This window comes from Mytilinidion resinicola, assembly GCF_010093595.1.
Source record: "Mytilinidion resinicola strain CBS 304.34 unplaced genomic scaffold BDZ99scaffold_10, whole genome shotgun sequence".
Classification (NCBI taxonomy): Eukaryota; Fungi; Ascomycota; class Dothideomycetes; order Mytilinidiales; family Mytilinidiaceae; genus Mytilinidion; species Mytilinidion resinicola.
In genome coordinates this window covers 1590686-1616698 of record NW_022985446.1, presented here as the reverse complement: position 1 = coordinate 1616698, position 26013 = coordinate 1590686, and the positions used below count along the sequence as shown (strand labels likewise).

At 46.0% G+C, this 26013-nt stretch overlaps 7 protein-coding genes across 7 annotated transcripts; 2 read left to right on the top strand and 5 right to left on the bottom strand.

Moving 5' to 3' along the window:
- Positions 1-1723: 1723 nt before the first annotated feature.
- BDZ99DRAFT_532565 (uncharacterized protein) lies at positions 1724-2311 on the bottom strand (the record flags this gene model as incomplete). Its single annotated transcript, XM_033726485.1, has 1 exon — positions 1724-2311. A coding segment is annotated over one exon (588 nt), but the record flags the coding sequence as incomplete, so codon positions are not given.
- Positions 2312-2583: 272 nt separating this feature from the next.
- BDZ99DRAFT_532563 (uncharacterized protein) lies at positions 2584-3675 on the top strand. Its single transcript, XM_033726484.1, has one exon. It carries the CDS (start codon positions 2654-2656, stop codon positions 3506-3508), a length of 855 nt encoding a protein of 284 aa, XP_033576790.1. The 5' UTR covers positions 2584-2653; the 3' UTR covers positions 3509-3675.
- A 1061-nt stretch (positions 3676-4736) lies between these two features.
- Positions 4737-5765, bottom strand: BDZ99DRAFT_532560 (uncharacterized protein; the record flags this gene model as incomplete). Its single annotated transcript, XM_033726483.1, has 1 exon — positions 4737-5765. The coding sequence occupies one exon, from the start codon at positions 5763-5765 to the stop codon at positions 4737-4739; it is 1029 nt and encodes a 342-aa protein (XP_033576789.1).
- Positions 5766-12331: 6566 nt separating this feature from the next.
- BDZ99DRAFT_477186 (uncharacterized protein) lies at positions 12332-13484 on the top strand (the record flags this gene model as incomplete). Its single annotated transcript, XM_033722098.1, has 3 exons — positions 12332-12341; positions 12394-13234; positions 13379-13484. 3 exons carry the CDS (start codon positions 12332-12334, stop codon positions 13482-13484), a joined length of 957 nt encoding a protein of 318 aa, XP_033576788.1.
- A 1628-nt stretch (positions 13485-15112) lies between these two features.
- Positions 15113-16649, bottom strand: BDZ99DRAFT_477185 (uncharacterized protein; the record flags this gene model as incomplete). Its single annotated transcript, XM_033722097.1, has 6 exons — positions 15113-15169; positions 15310-15318; positions 15428-15630; positions 15678-15803; positions 15842-16108; positions 16463-16649. The coding sequence occupies 6 exons, from the start codon at positions 16647-16649 to the stop codon at positions 15113-15115; spliced, it is 849 nt and encodes a 282-aa protein (XP_033576787.1).
- Positions 16650-16798: 149 nt separating this feature from the next.
- BDZ99DRAFT_387995 (uncharacterized protein) lies at positions 16799-16996 on the bottom strand (the record flags this gene model as incomplete). Its single annotated transcript, XM_033715551.1, has 1 exon — positions 16799-16996. A coding segment is annotated over one exon (198 nt), but the record flags the coding sequence as incomplete, so codon positions are not given.
- Positions 16997-17442: 446 nt separating this feature from the next.
- BDZ99DRAFT_521137 (uncharacterized protein) lies at positions 17443-19122 on the bottom strand (the record flags this gene model as incomplete). Its single annotated transcript, XM_033725591.1, has 3 exons — positions 17443-17921; positions 17976-18073; positions 18923-19122. 3 exons carry the CDS (start codon positions 19120-19122, stop codon positions 17443-17445), a joined length of 777 nt encoding a protein of 258 aa, XP_033576785.1.
- Between the last annotated feature and the right edge of the window lie 6891 nt (positions 19123-26013).

Sequence of the window (26013 nt, the reverse complement as noted above, 5' to 3'; positions counted from 1 at the left end):
ATTCGTAATCGCATTCAAATGCATCAACATAGCTCTCCTACTGCGATTCTTAAGTCGCTTGATTCGCTTGTTAGAGGCGCTGAGATGCAGATGCATAGGGCTGTGTTATTGCGCGATCAGGTTACAAGCCTTCAAAAGGCGAATAAGGCCGCCACAAAGCGTAGAGAGCGCAAAAGAAAGCGAATTCAGAGGCAAGGAGTCCTAACAAAGGCACAGGGCTCTAATATAATCGCTTAAAAGGAAGCTAATGAATAAATTGAGGGGGAAGTGCGTCAAAATAGGAGGCGCCCGGGTGGAAGTGCACGGCAGCAGGCGCGCTGCAGGCGCTGCGGCGAGACAGGACATAACTCTCGTACGTGTCAAAAAGATAAGGAAATTGTTGTAGATTAGACTGCAGGTCGTATTAAGTTAATATCTATTGGCGTTGTGGAGCAATTTGCATTTAATGTTGTGATTTGCTTGTGAGGTGGGCCACTCGCTTGGGTGGGCCGCTCGCTTGTGGAGTACGTTACCAACACATAATTTACTCGAATATCAACACAACCCAACACTTCTCGTAAACGGTTGCCTGACTCTAGAATTTCGTGATTGAGTGAGAAACGTAAGTTCGCCCCCAACACCCTCTTAGTGAATCCCTTCCTCTGGAAACTGGCTTGCTGCTAACCTTTACTTCAACCGAAGTCTAGAGCCCAGTATTCTCTGGCCAACGCTCGCACCAAAGGCCTTATAGTCAATGCTAGCGTCAAGGGTCCTCTAGTCAACCCTCGCGCCAAAAGCCTTCCAATCAGCGCTCGCATCAAGGGCACTCTAGCTACCAACATCCAGTCGGGCACACTCCATCAAGATTCGACGACTTTATTGACATACACTAAATGCCTTAGTGTGATAGAGCCGTCATTCGCTCGACCGTGAATCTTGGTCACGGCTGGGTCAGATACCTGTCGTCTACAGCGCTAAGCCGAATCTATATGATTCTGAGATGATGGAACAGAACATCTAGCAAATCGGCGAAGTTGGTTGAGCCGTCCAGAATCCCACTCTTTGATACCAGAAATACGACAGATTCCCCATACACATACCCCCTTTCAATATCCGTGACTTTGCTCTCGTTAAATTCGATTTAACAGCTCTCTTCCTTGGATCTCATCTATGCGCCTCGTCCAGTATTCCCCGCAAAATTATCATTTCGCCGATCTACAGAGGTCACGGAAGGATCAATTGCACCTATAGCACGAGTTCATGAGTTCGGACGCAAGGATATCGCAGCTACTTGGGCTTCACGCTTGCTCTCTAGACGTCATTGTGAGGACCAGCCCAACTAGCACCAAGTCGATCACTCATTGGCGACCTTCTTTTCACTGGATCAATCTTTGGCTCATAGTCAGGGCGCGCAAACCTATGTCCTAGTACTGTATTTCTTTGTCTCCAGATTCTCTCCTCATTGCGGAGTCTTCAATAACAATCCTAAAAGATACAGCCACCAGCATGGTCTTTCAACAATACAGGACATGAATATTCAGATCCACGATGCCAAAGCATATATAACATTGTGTAGAACTATGTTCTTCCACATTACACAACGTACCTCTTCAAAGACGCTGTGTTAACGAACATATAGCATTGAGTAGCTACAAGAAACCGATATATAAGGCTCTCCAACCCAGCCCTCATCCTCTCTTCCTCACCAAGTTCTCAGAAAAGCTGAAAATACTCAAAGCTTTCCAACACAACTTTCCAAACCCCCACAGTCACCACAACCACAATTCCCAAAAGCTCCAACAACAGCACACCCTCCCAGACCAACATGCCCCAAAGCTTTGGCGCCGGCGGTCGTCGTCCGTATCCTCGCACCCTTGAAGAATTTCAAGGATTCTTCGATGCTGAGATGGCGGACCATGAGGAAGAGAAGCGACAGTTGCGGATCGAGTGTGCCGAAAAGATGAAAGCCAACGAGGCCAAGTTGGCGAAGAAGATGGCAGAGATGGAAGCAGAGGATGAGGAAGACAATCGGCGTCGGCGGGAAGAGTATGCTGAGAAGAATCGTAGATTCGATCTCAAGATGGCCGCGAATAGGGCCGAGTATGAGGAAGAGCGTCGAGAGATTAGGGATAGGCATGCACGTCGTCGAGCTGAGCGAGACCAGACCCAGGCTAGCCGCACCGCAGCTCCAAGCCGTGTGCGGGAGCTGCGAGAGACTGAAACTTCGCGACAGACCTCTGGCCGCTCCCAACGTGAGCCATCCCGTCGTGCAGGCGATTCTTCTCGCCGCAATGGCGGCTCCTCCAGCTTCTGGGATGCCGATGACCAGTAATGGTCTGGCACCGTAGAAGCGGCCCCCTCATAGCTTGATCGCCTTTGTACTTGGGCATCGACCGATCATCAGCGGGGAGAAAACTCTTGGCTCGGCATAATGTGCCGGGTAGCATAGACCAGTTGATATTCTATTCCCATAGAATACTTCACCATTGCTGGTGCGTGTCATGCTTACACGGCCAGCGCGTTGGAATTAATGTGCACATAGGTGCCGCCAACGCAAAACATAGACAACACCTACACCAATACAAACATGGCTTTGGCCTTCCCCTACTATGAACTTTCCCAATTTTGACATTTTCGTGAATGACCTCTGGCCCAGTCAAATCTTTTCCGCGTAATGCACCCCATAGACTTCGGCCACGGTGCATTTGAAACCCCCTTCTTCCCAGAAGATCAAGAAACAAACCTCCTCAACATATGCCTCACGGTGAAGAAGCAGCTCATCGCTTCCGGTACGCAAGGCAACGATAGCCTACCACCGCTCTTCCAACTCTCCCGCTGGGTCACCGGCCCCAACCAAGAAACCCACAGATTCTACAACCGCATCAAGCCCGCCTTGCGCCTCGCCTCCCTCTTCATCACCGACCAAAAAGCCATCTCCAACTACTGGCCCCGCCTCCTCCTCGGCCACCACGCGCACACCCCCGGCTGCGCCAGCACGCAAGACTACCTGCACGCGTCCGTCCTCGCGCGAGTCCTCCCCTCGCGCCCTCCCCGCCGTCTCGCGCGCCTTCCTCCACCTCGCCAACAACACAACCTTCCTCTCCATGCTCCCCAACCCCGCCCACCCCCCGAACCAGAGCGCGTCTTCGGCGCCACCTTCCCCGCGCGCGCCCGCTCCGCCGCGCACACCCTCGTGCCCCCCTCGGCGGCGCCCTTCGCCTGGCCAAGCGTCCACCACGGCGCGCACCACCCCACCATCGGCCTCAACCGCCACTTCTACGCCTTCTTCGCGCTCCGGTGGCGCGCGGCCACCGCGTCGCTGCGCTACCGGCAGCTGTTCGTGCTCGCGCAGACGCTGGCGCACGAGGTCGCGCACGCGTTCGGCATGCTGACGCACCCGCAGTGGGGAGCGCGCGGGGTGGCGCCGTGGTTGGTTGTGCTGCGCGTTCAGGCGGGCCGCCCACGCAGCGGCAGGGGCTGGGGTGGACGTGGGAGCGGTGCGTGTTGGGTGGGGCGCTGGTCCCCGTGAACAATAATGTGGGGGATATGGGCCCGTTGGCGTATGCGCTGCATCATGAGTTGCCCACGCAGGGGCGGCCGGTTGTGGTTAGTGGGGTGGAGGCGAGGTCTTTGGGCGTGTATCTTGGGGCGCGAGGGGCGTCGAGGCGCTTGATGATGGGTTTTGTGAGTGTGGAGTGGGTGGCGGGGTGGTTTACGGGGGAGGGGTGGACGCGGTGGGAGGCGAGTGGGGAGATGTTGAGGGCGAAGGGGAGGCATGTTGTTTTGGTGCTGGATCAGACACCCGTGCAGACGATGGTGTATGTTGCAGAGGTTGAGGCTGGGGCTGGGGAGGAGGTGTGGGTTGGATGAAGCGGGTTGCACGTCAGGGGGGTAGAATTCGACCTCTTGAACGCAGAGAGGAACGGTATTTTGGTACTTTGAATGAATTCTTCGCATCCGGTGTTCAACACTTTCCTACCCCTAATCGCGCTAAGCTCCGTCTACCTGGACAACTCTGGTATCTTGGCGGTTTGAATGTGTATCTTGATGGCTAAAGCGATTATGGGAAGTGCTCGAGTCATGGCGCCATGACGAATGATGGCTCGTGAGAACTTGACAGATTGCGGAAGCACGTGAAAAATCGAAACAGTGAATCGGGTTTGGAAACCTAGGAATACTCTACACCACATTTACGAACTGCCATGGATAGCTCAGGACATGATTTTCTACAGACATTAGTTTGCCGGACGAAAGCATTGTACAGTCTATGCATACTGGGAAGAGATACGACCTGAAAAACGCATCAAACTCTTGGACAAGCCCGCAAACTGCCAGAAAAGAAATGGACCACAACGAACAAAGGAAAGATACGGAGTGAAAGAATACAGAAAGACATCTTCGTCTCTTCCACCCCAATTTCTGACCCCTTTCAATTCCGATGGTCTTGGGTATATGGTTTTCGTGTGGTATAATCAAACCCCCAACCTCTATACCCTGGGACTGATTTGTGAATTAGAAATCTTACGGCACAAATCTGCACTCTTTGTTGAGAGATATATCTACTCCGATCGACAAGAAAAAGTATTCGGCTGTGTGTTTGGCACGGGAGATATTGATACAATATGAGTCGATCAATCGAGAAGGCGACGGGTCGCTAGCTGATGATGCCCTGGAGTCAAGATCAGCCCCTACCTCTTATCCACAGAAACAAGTGGCTCTACCGTACCTTCAGACGGAGACTTTACGGTGCTCTACCACTAGCTCTGGCGCTCGTCATCATAGGCCTCGCGCTCTCCCGAAGTGTTTGGCCTGAAGGTGAATCCGAGGGCCGTGCACTTGGTGAGGAGATCATCGAAGACCGTGTCTCCCATCAGCATGTAGATGTTGTCGGGAGCCCAAGGATAACAAGTAATGGTCCATTCACAATTCCGGTCCGACGCCATCAGTTCGAAGATCCGCCAAACCTTCTCAGTGGTGTCCCTCCGGATCCGTTCCAAGCGCTTGTTCCCATTCCGGATGTGCGTGCTCTTCGGATTCGTATCATACTCCGCAGCTCGATGCAGAAGCCGCCCAAGATCCAACGTCGCAAGCCGCGTGCGGTCGTGCTCCGCGTTCGCTACCCAGAACTCGATGTAGTCATGCAGCTCGTCCACGTATGGACCCGTGTGCATCCGGAAGAGACCAAGGTCGCGGTCCCCTCGGCCAGCGCGGAAATGGGCGCGGCGAAAGTTCGCCAACTTCTTCTCGTTCAAGTCCCTCTGGGCCTCGATGCGCTTGTACTCGTCGCTTGGGTCCATCGGCTCGTATTGGGGATCGCGAGCCCGGCGAGGGAGGAGATCTTGGAGCCATTCAGAGCGGTCGTCGTTAATGGACAGATCAATCTCCGCCGTTGCGTGTCTTTCGAGGACGGCGGAAGCCTCGTGGTGCAGCTGGCGATCTGCTTGGAGTAGTCCAAAGTCCCCAGGCGCCGTGGTTGTCGCTTCGGTTGGTGATCTGATAGTGCTGTTTTGGTCGAGATCAAGCGCGTGGTAGTAGACAATTTCCCGAAGTTCTGGAGGTAGGATTTTGAACTTCTCGAAGACGCTGAAGGGGGCCTTCGGCTGTCGGACCGCACGGACGTGGTTGCGTCGAGGTGGAGATGTGTTTGTGTTGTCGCCGGCATTGGTGTTCTTTGAGACTCGAGCTCTGTATGTTTTGTCCAGATCGTGACCCTTGCGCTTGGACTTTTGTTGACTGCCCTTGCTGGCGGCGCGCTTGTTGGAGTTGGAGGAGCGGTTGGCGACCATCTTGGCTCGATGGAGAGGAGCTATGATACAAGTTGGTGTAGATATATGGAACAGACACTGTTGTCGGCGGAGAATTGAGATTGCTGTTCAGCGGCTGCAGAAAGATGTTGGCTGGGACAAAAGATTGCTGTCAACTTAGTAGTGGAGTTGCAGGTATGTGCCGGTAGTGGAAGATGCTTTGAAGGCCAGTGTTGTTTATCAAGCGCAAATGCTCCCATACGCGATATGGTGTGGTCAGTGCGTAAGTCTCGAAGCTAGCGCGGTCTTGTTTACAGCCGCACAGGGCGTCTCGGTGAAGCATTCACCCTGACCACAAAAATGATCCGCCTGGTGTCCACCTCCTTCTCCAATAAATCTTCTTCGGAAGCACACCCGCTTATGAGACTTCTCAGAGAGCATTACAGTGTCTCTCAAAGACTTAGGAGACGCAATGGGGCTCTGTGATCTTCGACATTGTACATTGATCTTGAAGTAATATCCAGATGATATCAATATTAGGGCAAACCTTACTTTCTGATGCTATCAACTATGATTAAGGTCAAGCATCGCTCACTTGACAATATTAGGAGAATACAAGTGGCGTAAGTCTGATATACGACCACGTAGTTGATACACTCACCTAAAAACCAGAAAATGCTCGAGTTCACTTTAGACGATGTCAAGATAGGAAGTAACAGCTTCCACGAATCTACTCAATTGTCTTTGAGATGGAGCATCACTATAAAACCCCACAGTTAGGGGACTGCAGGAGACACAGTTTTGATGCACGCCACTTAGTTTAGTACATTCATATTGAAACCACGTGATCCTTGAGGCCACTTCAGACGGCGTCAAGATAGCAGCAGAGATTCACTACGAGCCTTGTGGAGATGAGACATAAGAATTCAGGCCACTGTAACATCACATGAGTAGCATAGGCAAGAAAACAAGTCTGCTGTGCGGCCCCTAGTATGATATACGCTTGTCAAACCTATATTTCGCCCGAGGCCTTTGCAGACGCCTTCAAACAACAGCATCCATGTTCTCAGACCCTTCATAATTGCGAGGAGCACCGAAGACTACGGCCAGGTCACGCAATGAAACATGCATATCAAACTATCGCTCCCGAATCGTGAACTGTCCTTCATTTCTCATCAACCGGTGGCCAAGCTAGGACTGATTACCTCAAAGCTCGAGAAGCTCCTCTTCAATTCGTCGTTGATCCAGAGCGGAACAACGAATGCGCCCGTGCCGTTGGGCTCCCGGGAGACTGTCATGGTGGCCATCACGTTCTGTCGACACAAACGGCACGGCACCAGACTCTCTTCCCGTCCCCATCTACCTCTCCACCAGTATTGCCCTCTCTGACCCCATTCCGAATTTTCCCAGCAACTACGACGCCCTCTGCCTAATCCTGAAGCCAGCGAGCAAGACGACGCGCGGGAGGTCCGCAACGCGCTGCTCCGGCGACACGAAATACGAGACGAGGCCCAGCAGCGTAGCTCCCCAGGTCTCATCTCCCCCCTCTTTTTCTCTGCGGTCAACTTCGGCTAGGTCTTCTTCTCTGTTGCACGCGAGGCGTAGTCGGTATGCGTAGTGTACGTAGAAAGTTGAGTGTATTGTGTATGTCTATCTACAACAGAAGACTGTAGGAGCTGTATAGTTTGTACGGCTCCTCCTTCTGTCGGCCGTTAGGGTGGTACCTAAAATCTGTTGTCCATTCCATCGGCACTACCTTCCGCGACAAGGGGTGTGAGGTACGAGAGAAGGCGTCGAAGTGGATAGTTCGACCTAGGACGCTCAGCGCGTAAAAGCGCGACACACCGGCCTAAACTAAGTCGATGGTCTGTTGGCTTGCATGTCCCCTTCCTTAGGACCCTCCGGGCTTGAACCTACGCCCGGAGGGAGAAATCGTCGTGATGGATAAAGGAAGGGGGAGTTTGCTCTAGCGCGGGGACGCATCGCGTCATCATCTCACAGACATGGGGAGACATCTGTGACTTGTTCGATGTACCGCGCCTTGGAGAGACTGCGGCCGTCCTTGCAATGGTGCAAGCGCCAATATGCTCTAGCTGAGCTTGGTCAATTGGATAGACTCGTCAATTATAACACGCAAAGTGTGACGAAGAAACGTAAATCCTCGTTCGCCGAGACAGTAGATTGTCCCCTTTCTTAGGCGTAAGTCGCGTCGGTGGAAGGGGTTTCGATCCTACACGGGACGGACAGCATTCCTTCGAGACGCGCAGTGGAGAAATTGACCTTGCAATGATGAAAGCGCCAAAGACAACTGAGGCCGTGGCGGTACTGGTTGGAAGAGAGGGAATGAGGGTCTCGCGAGACTTTTTAGGGATGTGAGGATGCGACTGTGACGGAACAAGTTGACGGAGGCCGTGTGCGTGATTTGTTGAATGATAATGTTGTGGAGAGAGAGATCTGGAGCAAGGCGAGGCTATGAACAAAACGTGACGTGCGCCGCCGCTCTCTCCAAACTTACGTTAGACCGCATTTGGATTAGCCTCGACATCATGGCAGGTTCCAACCTGGCCAAGGTAATGGTAAGATGTGCTCCCAAAGCTGTTAGAAGTGAAGGACCCTACTAACTCTCTGCTTGGTTCTCTGGACATTGAGATCCATAGCGGCTTTCTCGATTTCTTGCGGCGTCACTTAGCGCATCTCTACACAGTGCAGGATATTCAATCGAAAGTGCTTCGTAATGATGATTTGAAATTGGGACTCTCCCATGGACTACCTTCATATCACTTTCGCATGTAGCGAGCCCGTCGCCCTCCGAACCTCCACGCAGTTGAACACTTCTCTGAAAGACTCCTCCGCGTTGCGCAAATCCGTCTCCGCCACTCCAACGCTGCCAGAGCTACCTCGCGGGTAAAGCTATTAATCGTACTCTTCGCCTCCTGTGGCCTATCAGTCTCGTTAGCCAATGAGTCTCCGCCAGTAGTTACGATTGTTATGTGTAAAAGGAATCGTGTCAGACAATGGATGGGCTAATCAACGGCTTCCGCACACGAGACAATCCCAGAAGAACTTGTAGAAGCTGTTCCTCTCACCGGGGAGAGCCGCGGGGTTCCTCAGCACCTTTTACATTATCATCACTCTAGTAGGGGTGCTGGGCAGTAGAAGGCTTTAAAGAGATGATGCTCACCGGGTTGTTCTTAAGCATTCAGAAGGGCCAGGGCGTTCTGGTCGGTATAAGGCCGACGGTGGGAGTCATTTTTCTTCCTTCCTGCGGAGTGATGTTAGCTACCCAATCTCAGTGAGTGACTGTGAAAGGAATGTTTGAAAGAGTTTGCCGTGCGCATACGCTGTCCCTCAAATAGTATGACTGCGGAGGCGCCTTATAGCTTGCCCTTTTTACGTATGGCTTTATCATTGTTGATAGGGTCTCGGATAATAAACAAATGAAAGGGATCACTCACCATGAGGATTTCAACATGGAGGGAAACCGCAGTCTAGATGGACGTGCCATGCTGGATATGTAGTTTTGCATATACTGCGAGGTGATGTTAGCTATCCAATATCCATGAGAGGTCATAACAGTGCCGTGTAGAAAAGACTAGTTCAGAAAAATTAAAATGGTTTGTGCTCATAGGCTACAGACCGATCCCGGAGGAAACACGCAAAGGGCTACCCCTTCGCAAAGGATGGCTGTGAAGGTGCCTTATAGCCTGCTTTTACTAGTCCCTAGGGTGATTAGCCCCAGGGGCTTGCTTGGTCATCACGACGTAAATAGAGGTTTGTGCAGTAAGCAGGTGTAATAAGAAAACACTCACCATGGATGTCTTGAGGCAGAGGAACTCGGGATTCTAGCTCGAAGCGTCACGCTGGATCTGTCGCTTCGTATGCACTGCTTCTTGTCATCAGCCGACTGGTCTTCTTTGGGAATTGTTGCAGTTTGGTGTAGATGCCACTGAATCAGACAAAATGTTGTAATCATTAGCGTATCAGCCCCCATGGGCGGGACAGCTCAATCAAAAAGGTAGTCAAATTTTGTGTCATCACAAAGTGGAGTTGTGTATAATAAACCCACCGCAAGGAGGACGTAAGAAAAGTGGCACTTACAGCGCAGTGATTTGTGGTGGATCTCTTGGAGCAAAAGGAGTCGTGGTTGAGCGTAAAAGCTACAGTTTTGGATTCCCACTCTCGTGTATCTATAGTCCTACAATGCATGGTTAGCTGATTGGTGTTTCTATTTAGTTCCGATAATCTGAGGGGTGTTCCAAAATCGACTATATTAGAAAGACTGACACGTTTCTCTCATAGGCGCACAGCTTGTAGCGAGCCCAACCCACCAGCAGCAGAGAACCGATCGAAATGCCAGAAGCCGCGGGCATTTTGGTTGTTTTGGCTTGTTTTATCACATTATAAGGGAGGGTTTGCGTGCAATACGCAGAGGGTATCAGGAAGATGCACTTACTGGAAGCACTACACCGATCCCACCTCCCATCTCACAATCCGTCTCAGAATTTGAGCCCACGAGGGTCCACCCAGGGATATTCCAGAAAGCGTTCTCTAACAGAGTCGAACAAGACATGAAGAAAGATGTATATCGGTTCGAGGTCTCGAGAAGGGCTGTAGATGCCCTGCTTGCTAGCAGGACGAGTACGGGCGAAGGGCCCGAAGGCAGCGATTGTCAGCTTTGGACACTGATTCTACGCTTCCGCGACACCATTGTTAGCGCAAAACTCTGGACGAAGTGACGTATGATTGTAGTAATGTGGCATTCTCAGAATAATATGTTGTTCTCACGAGCATCCAACGTCAACCTCAGAGGCATCCAAAGGCAACCTCATGGGCATCCAACGGCAGCTCTTTCAATACAAAGACGTGAACTTCATCATATGGCGAAGCGCTGTAAAAAAGGGAAAGACAGGATTGGAAAATGCTTACCATGGACTTCACGCCTATCCGGTTGGCACTCGAGGGGATATGGCCCTGCATTTGGTGGCGAATATCCGATAAAGCATTGTGTGACGGTACTGATCAGGCAACGGTAGAGGCCCGTGCAGGCTCGAGGGCTTCAAGAGCATTACGATTGGTCTCGTTTTCGAGGCGTAGAGAAGCGAGTGAGGGAGGAGATAGCGCTTGTTCAGGTCAGAGGCTGTCCCGCTGCTTCTAAGAAGTCATTGTTAGCCTAAGACTCGAGTGAAGAGGCGATGTAGATTTGTAGGGAAGGAGCGTGTTCAGATGTGGTTTGTTCTCAAAGGCATCCACCGGCAGCCTATTAGACAAGAGGAAAAGACCGTTTCATCATATTCGCCAATCTTCGCGAAGACTGAGAAGGGAAAGACTGGGTGTGCTTACCAGGTACAGTACATCCACACGCCCTGGTTTGGACTTGACCATCTCTAACAATTCGAGGTCTTCGATGGAAGGAAAGCGAGAAAATGTTGTGCGAGGCTTCGGTTTGATGTCTCCACGGGCGTCGTGAGCGTGTCGCTTCGTGGTGTAGACGATTGAAGGACGGGCGAATAGTCCCATCTCTAGCCTTTAGAGGTTGCTCTGAAGCTTCTGCTGTGATGTTGTCAGCCTGGAGTGCTCCTGAGGAGGCGAAGCTACTTTGCAAAATTGTGACTCTTGCAGAACGTAAATGCGGGTCTCATTTCGGAACAAGTCCGACAATCTTTGGAACAAGTCCAATGTATTTTTATCATCATATAGAGCGCGTTAAGCAAACCCGAAGAAGATAGAGGGGAGTACTTACCAGCTCTGACAATGTGTCTCACACCTGTGCGTCCGACACTGCGGCAACTATGCGCGCCCGACACTGCGGCAACTATGCGCGCTATCACTCTTGCAGTGACTGACGAGCTACGAACCTGGACGAGGAAGACTGTTGAGAGGATGCCCTCCAGGAGAGTGAATGCGAGTGCTGTGCTGTGAAGAGCTCAAGATGGATGGGTTTGGTGGTTGGTGGAGGAGTGAAGAGGCACGGCAGGACGGCACGGATGTTGTGATTTTGACCTACCCCAACAAAAATTACGTCACGCAATAGAGCACAGAGAGTCATGACCTTATGATTGGCGCGTTCACAAGCAGCTGACGTTATTAGCACCCTTCTGCCCCAGATACATGGGTTTCGACCGAGAATCAGGAACTGTTCGCTTCCAATTTGCGCAAGTGACTGTTATGTTTGAAGAGGCCACGAAGATATTGCCTTGAGGGGAGGCGAGTAGGACCTGTGAAGGTAGATGCGATTAGAATATTGAGTTCTTCTCCTTGTTTACCTGCTTTCTTTACTAGCATGATGATCCCTCCACCGCCTCGAGCTGAGCTAAAACTCCCATTTCATCTCCAGCCTCGAGTCTCCTACGTTGATGTCTGTAAGATATAGCCCCCGGAGCTGTCCCAAAAAGCGACAAGACAGGAGCAATTGTCTTCTTTGATTCACTTCAATCCCTTGATTCATGAACACTTAAGTCAGAAAATAGACAATTCACGGCGTCATTGCTGTCGTGCTGGACATTCAGGTGTTATGGGCTCCCTCTATAACAAATCCCACCGCAGATACACTTCGCCACACTCCCACCATCACCAAGTGTCAACCTCAATACCAAAACAAGAACGCCACCATGTCAGACGGTACGTACTCCAAGCAGCCTTTGCACCGCTCGTCACTGACCTGCCCCTCCAGCCAACGGCAATCCCAGCACCTCGAGGCCCCCAGAAAGGCCCACAACGCGACCAGAGACGCACGAGACGGCGAGGGCGCCTCGACGCTGTGTCCACATCGACTTCAAGCCTGCACACAAGCAGATCGCCCACTCCCTGCCTTCCTTCAAGAACAAACGCCCAAACATCAACGCCCCCCTCCCACCTGAGCCGGCCCTTCTGGCACCCCTACCGCGAAATCGGTCTACGCCATGGTCAGCTTCTTTACCTCTCCTAGTGCTGTGTCTAACCGGCTTTCCGACGCTGGGTAGTCCAGCCTGGCCACATTCTACTTCATTCCCCGGCCTCGTGCTACCTCCGCTTCCCGCCTCAAGACCTACAAAGACCCCTCGCACGGAGCTCGTGCTCAAGCTGAGGCAACACCCGTTGGCCAAGACAGGCCTGCGGGACTCGAAGCGCAGGCCAGTGTCCCTTACAGGAGCAATCTTACAAGATGCCGCAAGCTCAACCGGAGCCAAAGAAAGTGTGGGCAAAGCTGGAGTGCCGCACCCTCTTCTAATCCAAAGCCTGGCAAGGTCTACCTACGAGACAGGCCTTGGGTTCTCTACAGATGTAAGGCCTAGCGAGCTGCGGAGCAACCCCTTCCTCTGCCGTCGGACCGGCTATCAACGGCACGCTTCTCATCGACGATCAACCCAAATCGAAGAACAAGGCGGGGAAGGACACCGCCGACACGTACGCTACTACGGTCAGAGCCAGGTGGGATGGTCTCCCTCCTCATTTGAAGAGAGCCGCAGATGCGTACACTATTATGGTTGCCTCGAACACATAAAGCATCTCTGTCTGATCTTCGAGAACCTTGGGTGAGTGGTGCTACTCTCTTCCCGAGAAATGCGGCGGGAGTGGCGGGCTCGCTTTGGAAGCTACGGAGGGATTCGAGCGATGGATGTTCATCGGTACGAGTAGGAGCTTAGTTCATGCTCGCTTCAAGCTGAATTACCTTTGAGTCAACTAGAATCCCAAGGGACAGAAGACCTTGACGTGGATGAGGCAGCTGCTGGCCCGGAGCGGATTGCACGGGGCGAGATGGGTCTGAAAGATCATAACTCCTAGTTCAGACTTACTATCAATTCAGGCTGTTTGTGAAGAGGCTGAGCTATGCTAACATCAGTGGTCATTCAGATATACGGCTGGACATATTCATTGGTCTCTGCCTCGGGTCACTCTCTCAGCCTATTACATCTCCAAACATGAGCCGAGGGGTAATCTGACACACGGAGCTTAATACAGAAGGCGCCAAGTGAATATTAAAGCGTCTGTTCTGGCAAGGTTGAGTTCTTAGGGCTACCCTGGACGGTGTTGGATATCTATACGAAGAGATTGTGGACGTGGAGATAACTTTGAGCAAAGGATGAGAATCTCTCCGCAATTAAATGAAGAAACTCAGTTGACTGAAGATCGACTACCAAGCACTCAGTCCGTGTAGGTATAAAACCTTAAAATTGTACGTACGAATTCAAGAAGTGGCAAGTAGCAATAGGAAGGGTCTTTTGAGTGACTGGACGCATTCTCATTCTAAACACTGATTCTCACCGGCAACTATAGTCCAATCCACTCACTGTTGTGCATTCCAGTCCAATTCTTCACATCATTCTCCTCTATCAGAGTTCCTCTCATAGCTAATGCAGACGTAGCATGCTCTAAAAGTATCCAGTCCCAAATTTCACGTAAGAGAGAGAAGATGCCAGTATTGAAGTCAGGGAAGGAAACGTGGTGATCTGGATCGAACACGACTTCCAGGTCGTTGTTAGTACATTAGAATACCACAAGAGGTCGTCGATAAGTGTAAGCAGATTTATGTTTGCCAGCCTGGCTAAGTTACACAAGCGATTTTCTAAGAAGGTTAAAATGGGGAATAATAGAAGCATGGTAGACCCTAGCTGCAGACCGTAAGTAGAAGATGTAGGTTAAGTAAGTAAAGTCTTCACGCAAAAGGAGAACGTCTACCCAATTTGAACGTCCCCGGATCGGCTTGCCTTTTGACTGAATGCTCACCTGCTATCTAGGCTACCCCTGACGGCGGTGGTGGGTAGGCAAGGGTAGAGCTTGTGTAGTAGGATATCCCTATATACAAGCCTATGGCTTATAAGCACGACATGGGAGCTGGTGCAGTGGAAATCTGACTGTCTATTGACCAGCCAGCTATCTACTGGCTGGGCTACGCTTTACAGTGGCGTGGAGTGGACAAGAGCGCGGTTCAATCCGTAAGATCTCCGTGTCTCCAAGTTACCAGCCCAGAAACCTGATGTCAATGTTTGCGTAGGGGATTTAGACAGCTGTTTGACTAGCTATCTACACACTAGCTGGGCCACTCCTTTCGGTGGCGTCAAGCGGGTAAGAATAAAGCCAGTGTAGAGGTATATCCGCGTATCCACACTCTGGTCTGGAAACACAACGTAAAGTTAGCTCGGTGGGAACTAGACTACCTCTTGCCTAGTGAGCCACCATGATAGCAACTGCAGAGTCAACACGACGGCAATTCCATGGATTTGTTGCGACCACAATCGTGCTTTAATACTGCTTTATACACTGTAGGAGGATGTTCTTTCCAAGTTGACGAAGCACAATTCTTGATGGTTGGAGAGCGGACTTTACAAAGAGGACAAGCTCGGCTAATAGGCTTTCTCTATCTGGACAAACATTCTCATAAAGATATATCATATTTATAAGTATTAAACTTCTTAGAATAAACAGCCCTTTGCAATACTTAGACTACTACTCTTAGCTTTAGCTAGGTACTACTAGACTTATAATTATAAGGAGCGACTAGTAAACTATATTTCACTTATAAAACCTCCTTTACTTACTATAAGTTTTTTACTTACTATAAGTTTTTTACTTTTAATAAGTTCTTCACTTATAACAAGTTTTCACTTACAGAACAGTTCTAAACAAAGTAAGGAGCATAAAGTGTGCATAGTATTATACAAAGCAAAGCTCAAAAAAATCCAACCCAAACCCCGAACACCCACACTATCCATCCTATGCACACTCACTACCGACTCATTGCTCCAAATGCTGCCTAGCCCGCCCAGCAACGCAAGCCCTCCTACAGTGCTAGGCCCAATCTCGTCATACTCGGCCTCGGTATGGCAATAACTCTTGAACTCCGGCATCTGACCCAACAAGCTACCACCGAACCACGGGCCGTGTCTCTGCCGCTTATGACTGATGACTTGCACATCTAGTCCGCTGCTAGCTTCGCATTAGAGCCGTGTTCATGTGCTGCAAACTAGTAGTTGTCACCTTTATTCTTGACCCAGGCTGCAGGGGTATCTATGCGAGCGGTTGTGCGCCGCGCACCAGTACCAGGGCGCGGGCTGCGGGTCTCTACCCAGAACGCGCAGGAACTAATTACTATGCATGAGTACACTAATCTTAACATAGCACTGTATAATACTTAAACGTACAGCAGATCGGCAGAAGCAGTTGTATAGGCTCCGGGCCTCCGCAGTGCCTGGACGGCCGAAGGGGTGTTCCCCGATCAGCCACCTGAACTAGCGGCAGGAGGCGGCCAGCGAGGCGCGGTCGTCGAGGAGACAAGCGTCCCCAATTTTCATGAGGATCTCGTTCGGCAGGGAGAGAAGGTCTCACGGCATGGTGAGGGCACGGGTGAGGTGCGGGTGAGGTGTAGTAGTGAGATTTTGCTTCCAATAAGCCAATTAGCCAAATAAAGGCTGTGAGCGAGGTGTTGCAAAGATAGAGGGTTAGACGTTGTAACCTATTTAAGGCAAAGAAGAAGACTAAACGAGCTAACACCTTCACCTTTACCAAGCCTAGAAGCCCTGCTACCGTCTTTGCAGGGCTTGTATCTACCAGCCTTCACCTTCACTTCACTCGTTACCCCCTGCTCTCTACAGCTCCTCCTCACTCCCTAAGGAACCATTATTATGGAACCAATTTGTGTAGGGTACAGAGCATTAGAGCTTTACATACGCGTTAGAGCAGTAGTAGTGACAGGAAAGGTCCGTTTAAGTAACTTGAGACATGCTTCTTCTAAATACTAACTCCCCCCCAATCCATCTACTCACAGCCTCTTCGAGGAAATAGACCAGGTTGTCCGCCGCTCTCAGTTCTTTTGGTTCCAGTCAACTGAACAGCCGCATCCTGAGCCAGCCTCTTTGTCCTCGTGTATCTTCCTTCACTCTCGTCGTCGTCCAAGCAAACCATGGCACGAGCGGGAGACTGGCGGGTAGGACGAAGTAGCGGGTAGTGCATCCGCGGCTCCCTTCCCCACCTTGTTCTTCGGTTTGAGTTGATCGTCGATGAGCGGGGTGTACTTAGGTTGCAAATTGACGTGAACTCTGTTTGATTTGTGAAGCCGTACGAGCAGACTATATACTACATAGGGAGCGTAGGCATAAGTACTAATTAGAGGCAGCAGTAGGCAGCGGTAGGCAGGGTAGGCCACCGTACCCCAACCCCTCTCTGTAGAAGTTGTAATTGGCTAGGCACGTAGGCCGGAAACCCTGAGTGGTGTCGAGTGGGAGACTGTCAGGTAGGATGAAGTAGCAGATGGTGGAGCCGCGCAAGTTGATAGTATCGAGTGAGACCGGGTCGCGGCCATTCTACGTCAATATGACACCGCTCCTTATCGGACGGGTCTGCGGCATTGACTTTCTCCAAGAAACGGATTTCCATTTCTGTCCAAATTTAGGATCTGAAGATGGGTGAGGCACGGGAGGGAGGTGAGGGTCACTTACGCCACCACGCCTTTCTCAAGCTGCTACGCACGCGCGCAAAGCTCTCCAGCCTCCTCGGTCCATTCTTCACAGACCAACATCAATTGCGCCGGAGGAGACTAGCACAACTCTGCGGCCATCTTTGATAAGTTTGACGCATGTCTCGACAATGACGAAGACCGGGAGCCACTCCCAATATCTTGCGAGAATGAAACCGTCTCTCCCGCTCAATTCGGAATTTTTGCACGACCGAGCGTAGCGTAACCTGCAACGCCAGGCAAAAACGTTCCACAAGGCCATCCACAAAACCCTCCTCTCATTCCCCCCTCCTAGCTCACGCGCGCCACAAACATCAGCGCAATGCAGGCCTCCAGCCACGCCAGTAAACCCATCCCACGCGACGAGATCCTCGAGACAGAGCCGCTCCAAGTTCCAGCTGGGCGGGCGACGTCTCGTGAGCGTTTACTCACTTCGCAAGGCGCCGGGCAAATTGGTGCGGAGGGAAGCACTGGCGGGTCTCGTCCTTCTCTCAGCCAGGAGCAAGGACTCGAACCTGTCCGGAATGTCAATGCTGTTGACTTGGTCCATCGTGTTGTCGCTGGAGTGGACGCCCGGTGCGAAAGGGCCCGGATGAAGAAGCGGTCTCGGTTGCGGTGCTGGCGATTGCTGCCGATGATGGGGGGGCGGTGCGCCCGGAGCCCGCATAAAGAGGCGATCTCGGTTGTGGTGCTGGCGATTGCTGCTGATGATGGCGGGCGCGGCCCATCATCAGAGAGTGGTGGCGCGTTCAACAGGGTAATTGGGAGAGCTGGAGGCGGATCAGTGATCCGTTTTGGGCGCAGCGTGTTTATGGGGAGCTTACCTTTGGCGTGCGTTGAGCGCTGGCTTGACGGATGGAGGAGAGACAGGTTGGTGTCGTGGCGAGGAAGTGGGTTGCCGTGGAGCTGTAGATGAGGAAGACTGCGCTGCGCTAGCCGATTGCGTCACTTCTCTATTAGCCGACTACGGCCTGCGCGATTTGGCAAGGTTCTAGCAATAGCTAGGTAGAGGGACTCGCTACTGGTAGACAAGTAACACACTGCGATGCAACTGTGTACAATGTTTAGCCACTGACTGTGGTACCTTAGACTACTCATGCACGTCTATTTGTGAGGACGTTCTTTGCAGTGCCTAACAGGTTTTCAGGGAGATTCGAGGCTGTGAAAGGAGAAGGAAATTGGAAATGACTTAAGTGATAGTTAGTTGCTTGATCATCTGTGAATTCTGCATAACGGGATGGGGTGCTTCCCACGGCAGTATTTTTATGACAGTTTATGGACAAAGCGGCTTTGTGCTCTTACAATACTTGGAGATTGATAGACCATAGTCTTATTCCTACTTTCGTATAACAATTTCATCAATAGCAGTATGTATCTACAGAATCAATAGCCACGACTTGGAGTACTCAGCCCCGCAGCATGATTCTCACAAATAGCTAAAATCCTTACTACATTAAACTATTGAGTACGTACAAGTTTTCAGTCTTCACAGTGTTTTAGAGCTTTACAGACGTGATAGGTGGTACTTACAAAACACCGAATTCTCCGTAATCGCTTTGGTATATGGGCATTTAGAGTTCAAACATCACGGCCAAGTTAAGGAAGTCAAGCATTGGGGTAGAGAAATTTCATTTATCTAGTAGGTTGAGGTATTAAACCTTACAAAGAGAAGATAAGGGAGCCTGGTTTATTGATCTTGCTCACAGCTTCCCACAGAACTGTTTAGTCAACAAAAACGACGAAGCGTCATATTTCAAGACGGACCACGTACCAGCGACTAAACCCGCTATTCATCTCGGGAAGGCTTCCGCCAAGAATGCCGTCCAAGTTCGCCAAACTCCGCCTCTTCTTCTTCAGCAGAGAGGGGTGGAGGGCACATCCAATGCCCCTCATCCTCGTCATCAGAACCATCAACATACTCGTCATCAAAGAGCTGACGGCCGGGGATTTGAGCAGGCGTATAAAGTCCATCACTGCAGGTCGAGAAACACTCCGCTCCGAGAAATATAAGGGGTACTTGAACTTCAAACAAATTAAATTTTGTGCACACGTTGATCTCTGTTCTAATCCTATACACGTTACATGCTGTAGCCATTTCTAAACATCTAGGACCCCTTGCATCTAAAATTTACGGTTGCATTGTCTCCTTCGCGCCTGATTTGCGGAGAGACTCCTTTTATGGTTGTAACCGGATTCCATCACCACAGCACCACTATCAAGCTCCCATCACTTCTGCTACTCATATAAGGGTCTTCTAAGCCTAAAAGCCTCACTACTATACTAGGAAGTCGTTATCAGCCTTGTGGCGGCTATCGCACGCAAATTCATGCAAGGTCGCCACCCTGGTCGGTACTTCTAATTGAAATATGTCGCAGACCAAGGCATCAGCCGTGGAGGCCTGAGGCAAGAACTGCATTAATAAGCTTGCCATCAAAGCTATATAGAACGTCGGGCGGGGTAACCCGACCGACAAGAGACACCACACACACACAATCAATCATACTCTGCTGCTTGATATCATTTCCAATCCTGCTTCATCCCGTGCACACCTAAGTGCGACAGTTATGAGCCCGGTAGCTCTTCTCCTGCTACACAGCACTACGAGCAACGAATAAATCAGACAATTCTCCTCTCAACGGAGCAGTTCTCACGAAGCGGCAACAATCCTCGGCCGATTCTACGAGAAGCGGGGTTGTAGAAAAAGCAACATTACAACCTCAACATTCAAAGATAAGGACTCAGAAATCGATTGAGTTAAGGCCTTTGAACAATCAAGATCAAATACAACAGTCTATCTCGAATTTACGGCAATCCATCACACGTCTCGGCAACTTGCTACGCCCAAGTTCTATGCTCAACTTGCAGCAAAGCTCCGTTCCTGCCACCGGATTTTGCAGGAATTATCGCGACAATGTCGATCAAAGATCACAACCTTCCAATACTCAACACACGCAATAATTAGACCGATTAGATTAATTCTATCGAGGATCTTGCTGTATAAAACGATGTGTGGAACTACTGTAACCCCGAAGGCATTAAAAACCTGGTCTTTACTGTTACCAAACCACTAGACTCGGCAAATAATAACACGATCTAGAGATTCCACAGCCTTTAAGCTATTTATAATAGCGAAAGGAAGAAGTATAATAAAGTCTTTAAATATATTAATATTACAGTCTGCCAGGAGTTTAAACAACACTATATTAGAATTTACACAGTCCGAAGCAAGGTTATTGCGCTAGCTAAGAGCATCTAGCTAACCGCAAAGGACCAGAAACAGAATATTAGGATAGAGTTCGAGAAGCTTAAGAAAGGATATAGCAGCACTAGTCTCGATAAATAGCTTAGCCGATGGCCTACTCTTGTTAACAATGCAAAGCAGTATAAAATCGAAAACCTAAGCAAGTCCTAGATATATAACACCTTTATTAAAGCTTTACAGGACCTTAATCCTCTATTCTATAATTATATAAAGTTAAAGAAAGCTTATATTAAGGGGGAAACAACCCTTATTAGAGAAACAGCAAAAATAATAGAGAATATTTCCAACGCACTTTTTGCTGCGCTTAACTAGATAAATCTAAATTACGCAAGCACCGGTTTTATAACTATTAATAATAACTCTAACTCTAATAAAATAGAGAATAATACTAATATTATAATTATGCAGAAGGCTTAGAATACTATTAATAAGACTCTTAGGTTCTTCCGCAGGCTAAATCTAGTACTTTCTAATAAGAGAATTATAATAGGCTTCTATATTAAGCAGTTTAGGACTATAGCACTAGTAAGCGAAAAAACTATAAAAGGGCGAGCTGCACACGCCACCCTTTAAGGCAGAAAGCACGGTTATAATTTAGATTTATTAGATAATAATAGTTTACAGCTAAAACGGAAGAAATAAAGGGCCAACTTAACTCTAATAATAATAAACTTACTAATAAGCCTATAAAACTGCGTGTGCGGACTTGCCTATAAGTATATAGACTATTAATATCTTAATCTATTAAGTATACTATTAGATTAGATACTAATAGTTTAAGTTTAATCTAAGGTTATTATAGTAATTATAGGAAGCAAATAGCTCCGATTAAAGATTAAGAAAAACTTCCTTAGAAACAATATTACTTTACTAAAGTTTTGGCCTACCGATACTTTAAACACCTAACCTAAAAAGGCAACTAATAATACTATATTATCTTCGACTACTACCAGGATAAGGGTATTCTTTGCCATCTTAAAGTTTATATTTAGTATATTAGCAAATAATAAGTATAACAACTATTTTAGGCTTAATAATTATGCAGATATATATATCTGCAATAACCTGTTAAAATTCGCTAGGTATAAGCTAATATAAAACGAAATTATATAATTTAGCAATATAGATGCGCATATTAAGAGGATAGGAGATATTATAGTCTATATTAATACTCTATTAGGTCCTAGTCTTATTAAGCTTAATAATATTATATATATACTAGGCTTCTACTAAAACCTTATAAATATAGACTTTTTAGAAAGGCAAGGGCTTTTCTTTAATATAAGGATATATTGGATAAAGTATTTAAATAGATTAAACGCATTTAATATAACTAAATATAGTATATTCCGGGTTATTAAACTATATATTTAGGATTCCGTTATTAAAGCCAAATCTTATACTAAAGCTATATAAGCTTTTGCTATAGTAAGGAGGTTAAAAACGCCCTAGATTGCTATAGTATTAATAGATATTTAGTATGCTAGATTAGGGTATATTAGGAAAGAAGCTCTTAAGCAAGTACTACACGCAGTTAAAGAAGTAGCACTTAGTACTTGCAATTTCCAGCGGACCTTAGAGCTCTGTCCCGAATACTAACTTGCGTAAGTATATTAATAAATTTCACGCGTTCTAATATAGAGAGGAACCTACCTATTTAAAAAGGTCTACCTAGATCTTATTTATATAGAAAAGGCATTTAATCTCGATGCGTAGGTTATATATTTCTACTACAACTATTTAGTATACTATATCTTCTTTAATCTCCTATATAAAATATAAGAAAAACTAGTTATAGTAATATAAGAGTTCCTTACTATTATAAACAATAACTAGGGCTTTACTATATAATATATCTATTTAGATAGCAAGAAAAAACTAAGCTAGCAGTAGAAGAATCTTATAATTGCAAAAGGAATTACCTTTAATCTATCTCTACTTAATACTCTAGATTAAAATAGCCTTATAGAATATTCTAAAGGAGTAATAATAACTATAGCTTATAAGCTCCGTATATAAAGCAGACTACCTTATAAGCTCTAGCTATATATAGTAGCTTATGCTACTTATCTTTTTAATTGCACCCCTGTATAATAAAAGCAATAGTAAACACCTTTTAAAATAGTATATAGCTATAAGCTAAATCTCTTATATATTAAAATTATCGGATTCCTTGCCTATATTTTAATTAAGCATAGAAGAGACCGTCCTGTAAGGGCAAAGCTGCAGGATAAAGCAATTAAAGAATAGCTTATTAGGCTAAACGCAACTAATATCTATAAAGTTTAGATTCTATATCTAGATTATATTATTATATCTCGGGATATACAGATAGATAAAAAGGTTATATATAACCTATAGCTCTCTATAAGCCTTCCCGAAACCGGATAAGCACTTTTAATTAGTATTAATAAAGTTAATCTAGATAACACAGATACGGAGCTTTAACTAACGGAAGATATAAGTATTCTTAATCCTAATTTAGTTTAATATAAGGTTTTATTAGTGTTTCTACTATTTCTATAACTTTTATTAGTATAAATAGTAATAGGGATATAGAGTTAAATAGATAGGCTTTATATATAGCTATATCCTACTCTAATATTACTTAGATCTAGACAACCGAGCATAATACTATAAAACCCTTCCTATGCTACAGCAACTTAGTATACAGCAAATTCGGCTTAGTTACTTACTGCACGCTAGGTATAGAAGAAGGTATAGTAATAGGTATATACCTTATAACTAGAATATACTAAACTAGGTTAATAAATAGTTTATATATTCGCATCGGCGCGGACTTTAAAAGCTTATTAAAAAAACTTAATACTACTACCGGAATTCTAGTATTAGCTAAAGCGTTATCTAGAAAGAGACAGCTTTAAGCAAGCTATAGATACTAAGATTAAGTTACTTAAAGATAAGTATACTTTTAAACTTATTAATTACCCGGAGTATAAGCAAGTGCTACTGCTTAAATAGGTTTTTACGTATAAATTTAATACTGCTGGCTACCTTATTCGTTATAAAGCTTAAATATATATAAAAGGCAATTTTTAATATAATATTTCTAACAACATCTATATAGCTATAGGGGCGTATTAGAGCTTTTATATTTTTATAGCACTTATCTATATATTTAGGCTTCTATATTATTAAATTAACTTTAAAAACGTATTTACTAACGCAGATATAGACGATAAGATCTATACTGCCTGTCTACTAGGGTATAGAACGCCAGGAAAGGTTTAGAAATTGCTTAAAGCGCTCTACGGCCTGCGAAAGTTACTAAAGCTATAGTTTAATAAACTTATATTATTTTTTAACAGTCTAGAATTTAATTATTGCCTAGATAAACTATATATTTTTATTAATAATAAAACAGGCCTTATTTTATTTCTCTATATAGATAATCTCCTTATTATTATAGAATAAGAATACGTCTACTATATTAAGCAATTTAAGTTAGTAGTAAATAGCAAGTATAGGATTAAGGATTTAAGTAAAGCAATTTCCTTTTTTAATATTAGGATCCTGTAAAACGCTATAGATAAAAAGCTTTAGATCTATTAAAATAGATATATTAACAAAATCTATACTAAATATAGAATAGATAAGTTATAGAAAATAGTTTATATACCTCTTGCTTTATTATATTATTCCTAACCTTTTAAAAAATAGGCTACTATATAGCAAGTTATAGAAATATAGGAAAAGATAGGTTTAATATTATACGCAGCAGTAGTATTAAAACTAGATATCTTGTTTACAGCCAGCTAGTTAAGTTAGTTTATAATAAACCCTTTACTAGAGTACTTATAATATATAAATCGAGTTCTTTTATATTTCTAAACTATAAAGTACTATACTATTAAATTCTCGGGCTCTATAAATTCTATAGCAGTAGAGACAGGCAATAATAAAGTGCTGTAGCTGTTAAGCAACGTATTATTCGCGGATAATCTAGAAACTTAAAAATCCACGTAAGGTTACTTTATAAAGCTGTTTAATAGACTAATTATATAGTAGTTCTTTAAATAGAAAACTGTTATAATATCTATAACTAAAGCAGAGCTTTTATTGCTGTTATATACAGTAAGGGAGATAATAGGTCTATATAGGCTATTCGCACAGGTATAGTTTAATCTAGAATAATAACCTTATATCCTCTATAATAATTAGCAGACAGTAGGCCTAATCTAGAAAAAAAGGCTATAGTTAACCTTAAAACTAAAATACGTTAATATCTATAGCTTATAGCTAAGGCAGATCTATTAAAGTAGTAAAGTTATAGTCTAGTAGGTTTTAACTATAGGTATACCTTCGGATAGCTTTATAAAGCCCCTTTTAATAGAGAAACACACACACTTTATACGCTAACTAGGCCTAGTTAATATCTTATCGCGGATTAATCTAGGATGCGTATTAGAAGAGAATAGTTTATAAAACGTTTAGACCTTATCTAAAATAGAGTAAAATTTAAAAAGGTATATTGCAGACTAAGGTATTAGCTATAGAGGCCTAAGGTAAAAACTGTATTAATAAGCTTGCTATTAAAGCTATATAGAACGTCGGGCGGGGTAACCCGACTAATAAGAGACACTATATATATACAATTAATTATACTTTACTGCTTAATATTATTTCTAATCCTATTTTATCCCGTGCACACCTAAGTACGATAAAATACTTACTAATTATAGCTAGTATAAAACAACTCTATAAGTCTAATATAAGTATTATAGTGTAATTTATATATATTATCTAGTAAGCTAAGCTTATAGCTATAAGCGTGTGGCTAATCGGCGTTTTAGTACCCTACCTTATATAAGTTATCTAGTTAGGCACTATTAGCCTAGGCACGTGATTAGTTATAATAGTAAAAGGTACTTTTCTAATTTACTATAGCTTAAGCTAATAAAAGTATAGCCGAAGTAGGTCGGCTATACTCCCTGCTTATAGTAGCAATATTTACTACTAAGTCTTTTTAATTACCGTTAGATACTATATATATACTGTTAGCAGGGGCATATAATATATTATATATATTAGCCGGCACTGTATATTTAGCTTGCCTGCTGCTTATAGAAGCACCTTATAGAGTTTTTACTACAACTATTACCTCTAGTTATACCTGTATAATATATACTTACTAGGTATAACCTATTCCGCAATTTACTAGCTCCACCCTACTACTATAAGCAAGAAATAGATTTACTAACTTAGGATTTCTACTAGCTCTATTTACTATATAATCTTTTTTAGAATGCCCTAATAATAGTTATAAAAGTGTAATATAAATTAAAGTCTCTTTAAACTCCGATACCTATATTCTCTAGCTGCTACTAATTTAGAGTTCTAACCGATAGTACTATATATAGATATTAAGGGCCTAGGACCTGTACTTATAGCTGGGAGCATTTTTCTATTAGTAAAATAGCATTATTATTGCGGCCTTAAGCCTTGAATGTAAATGCTAGGTTGGCTATACTGGTTAGCGTGTCTGGATGCTCCTCCCTAAGCACCCTCTTTCTCGTCTCCATCACTTGCATAAACAGCTCTTCGGCCTCCTTCCACCGCCCTTAATTCCTGTACGTCGA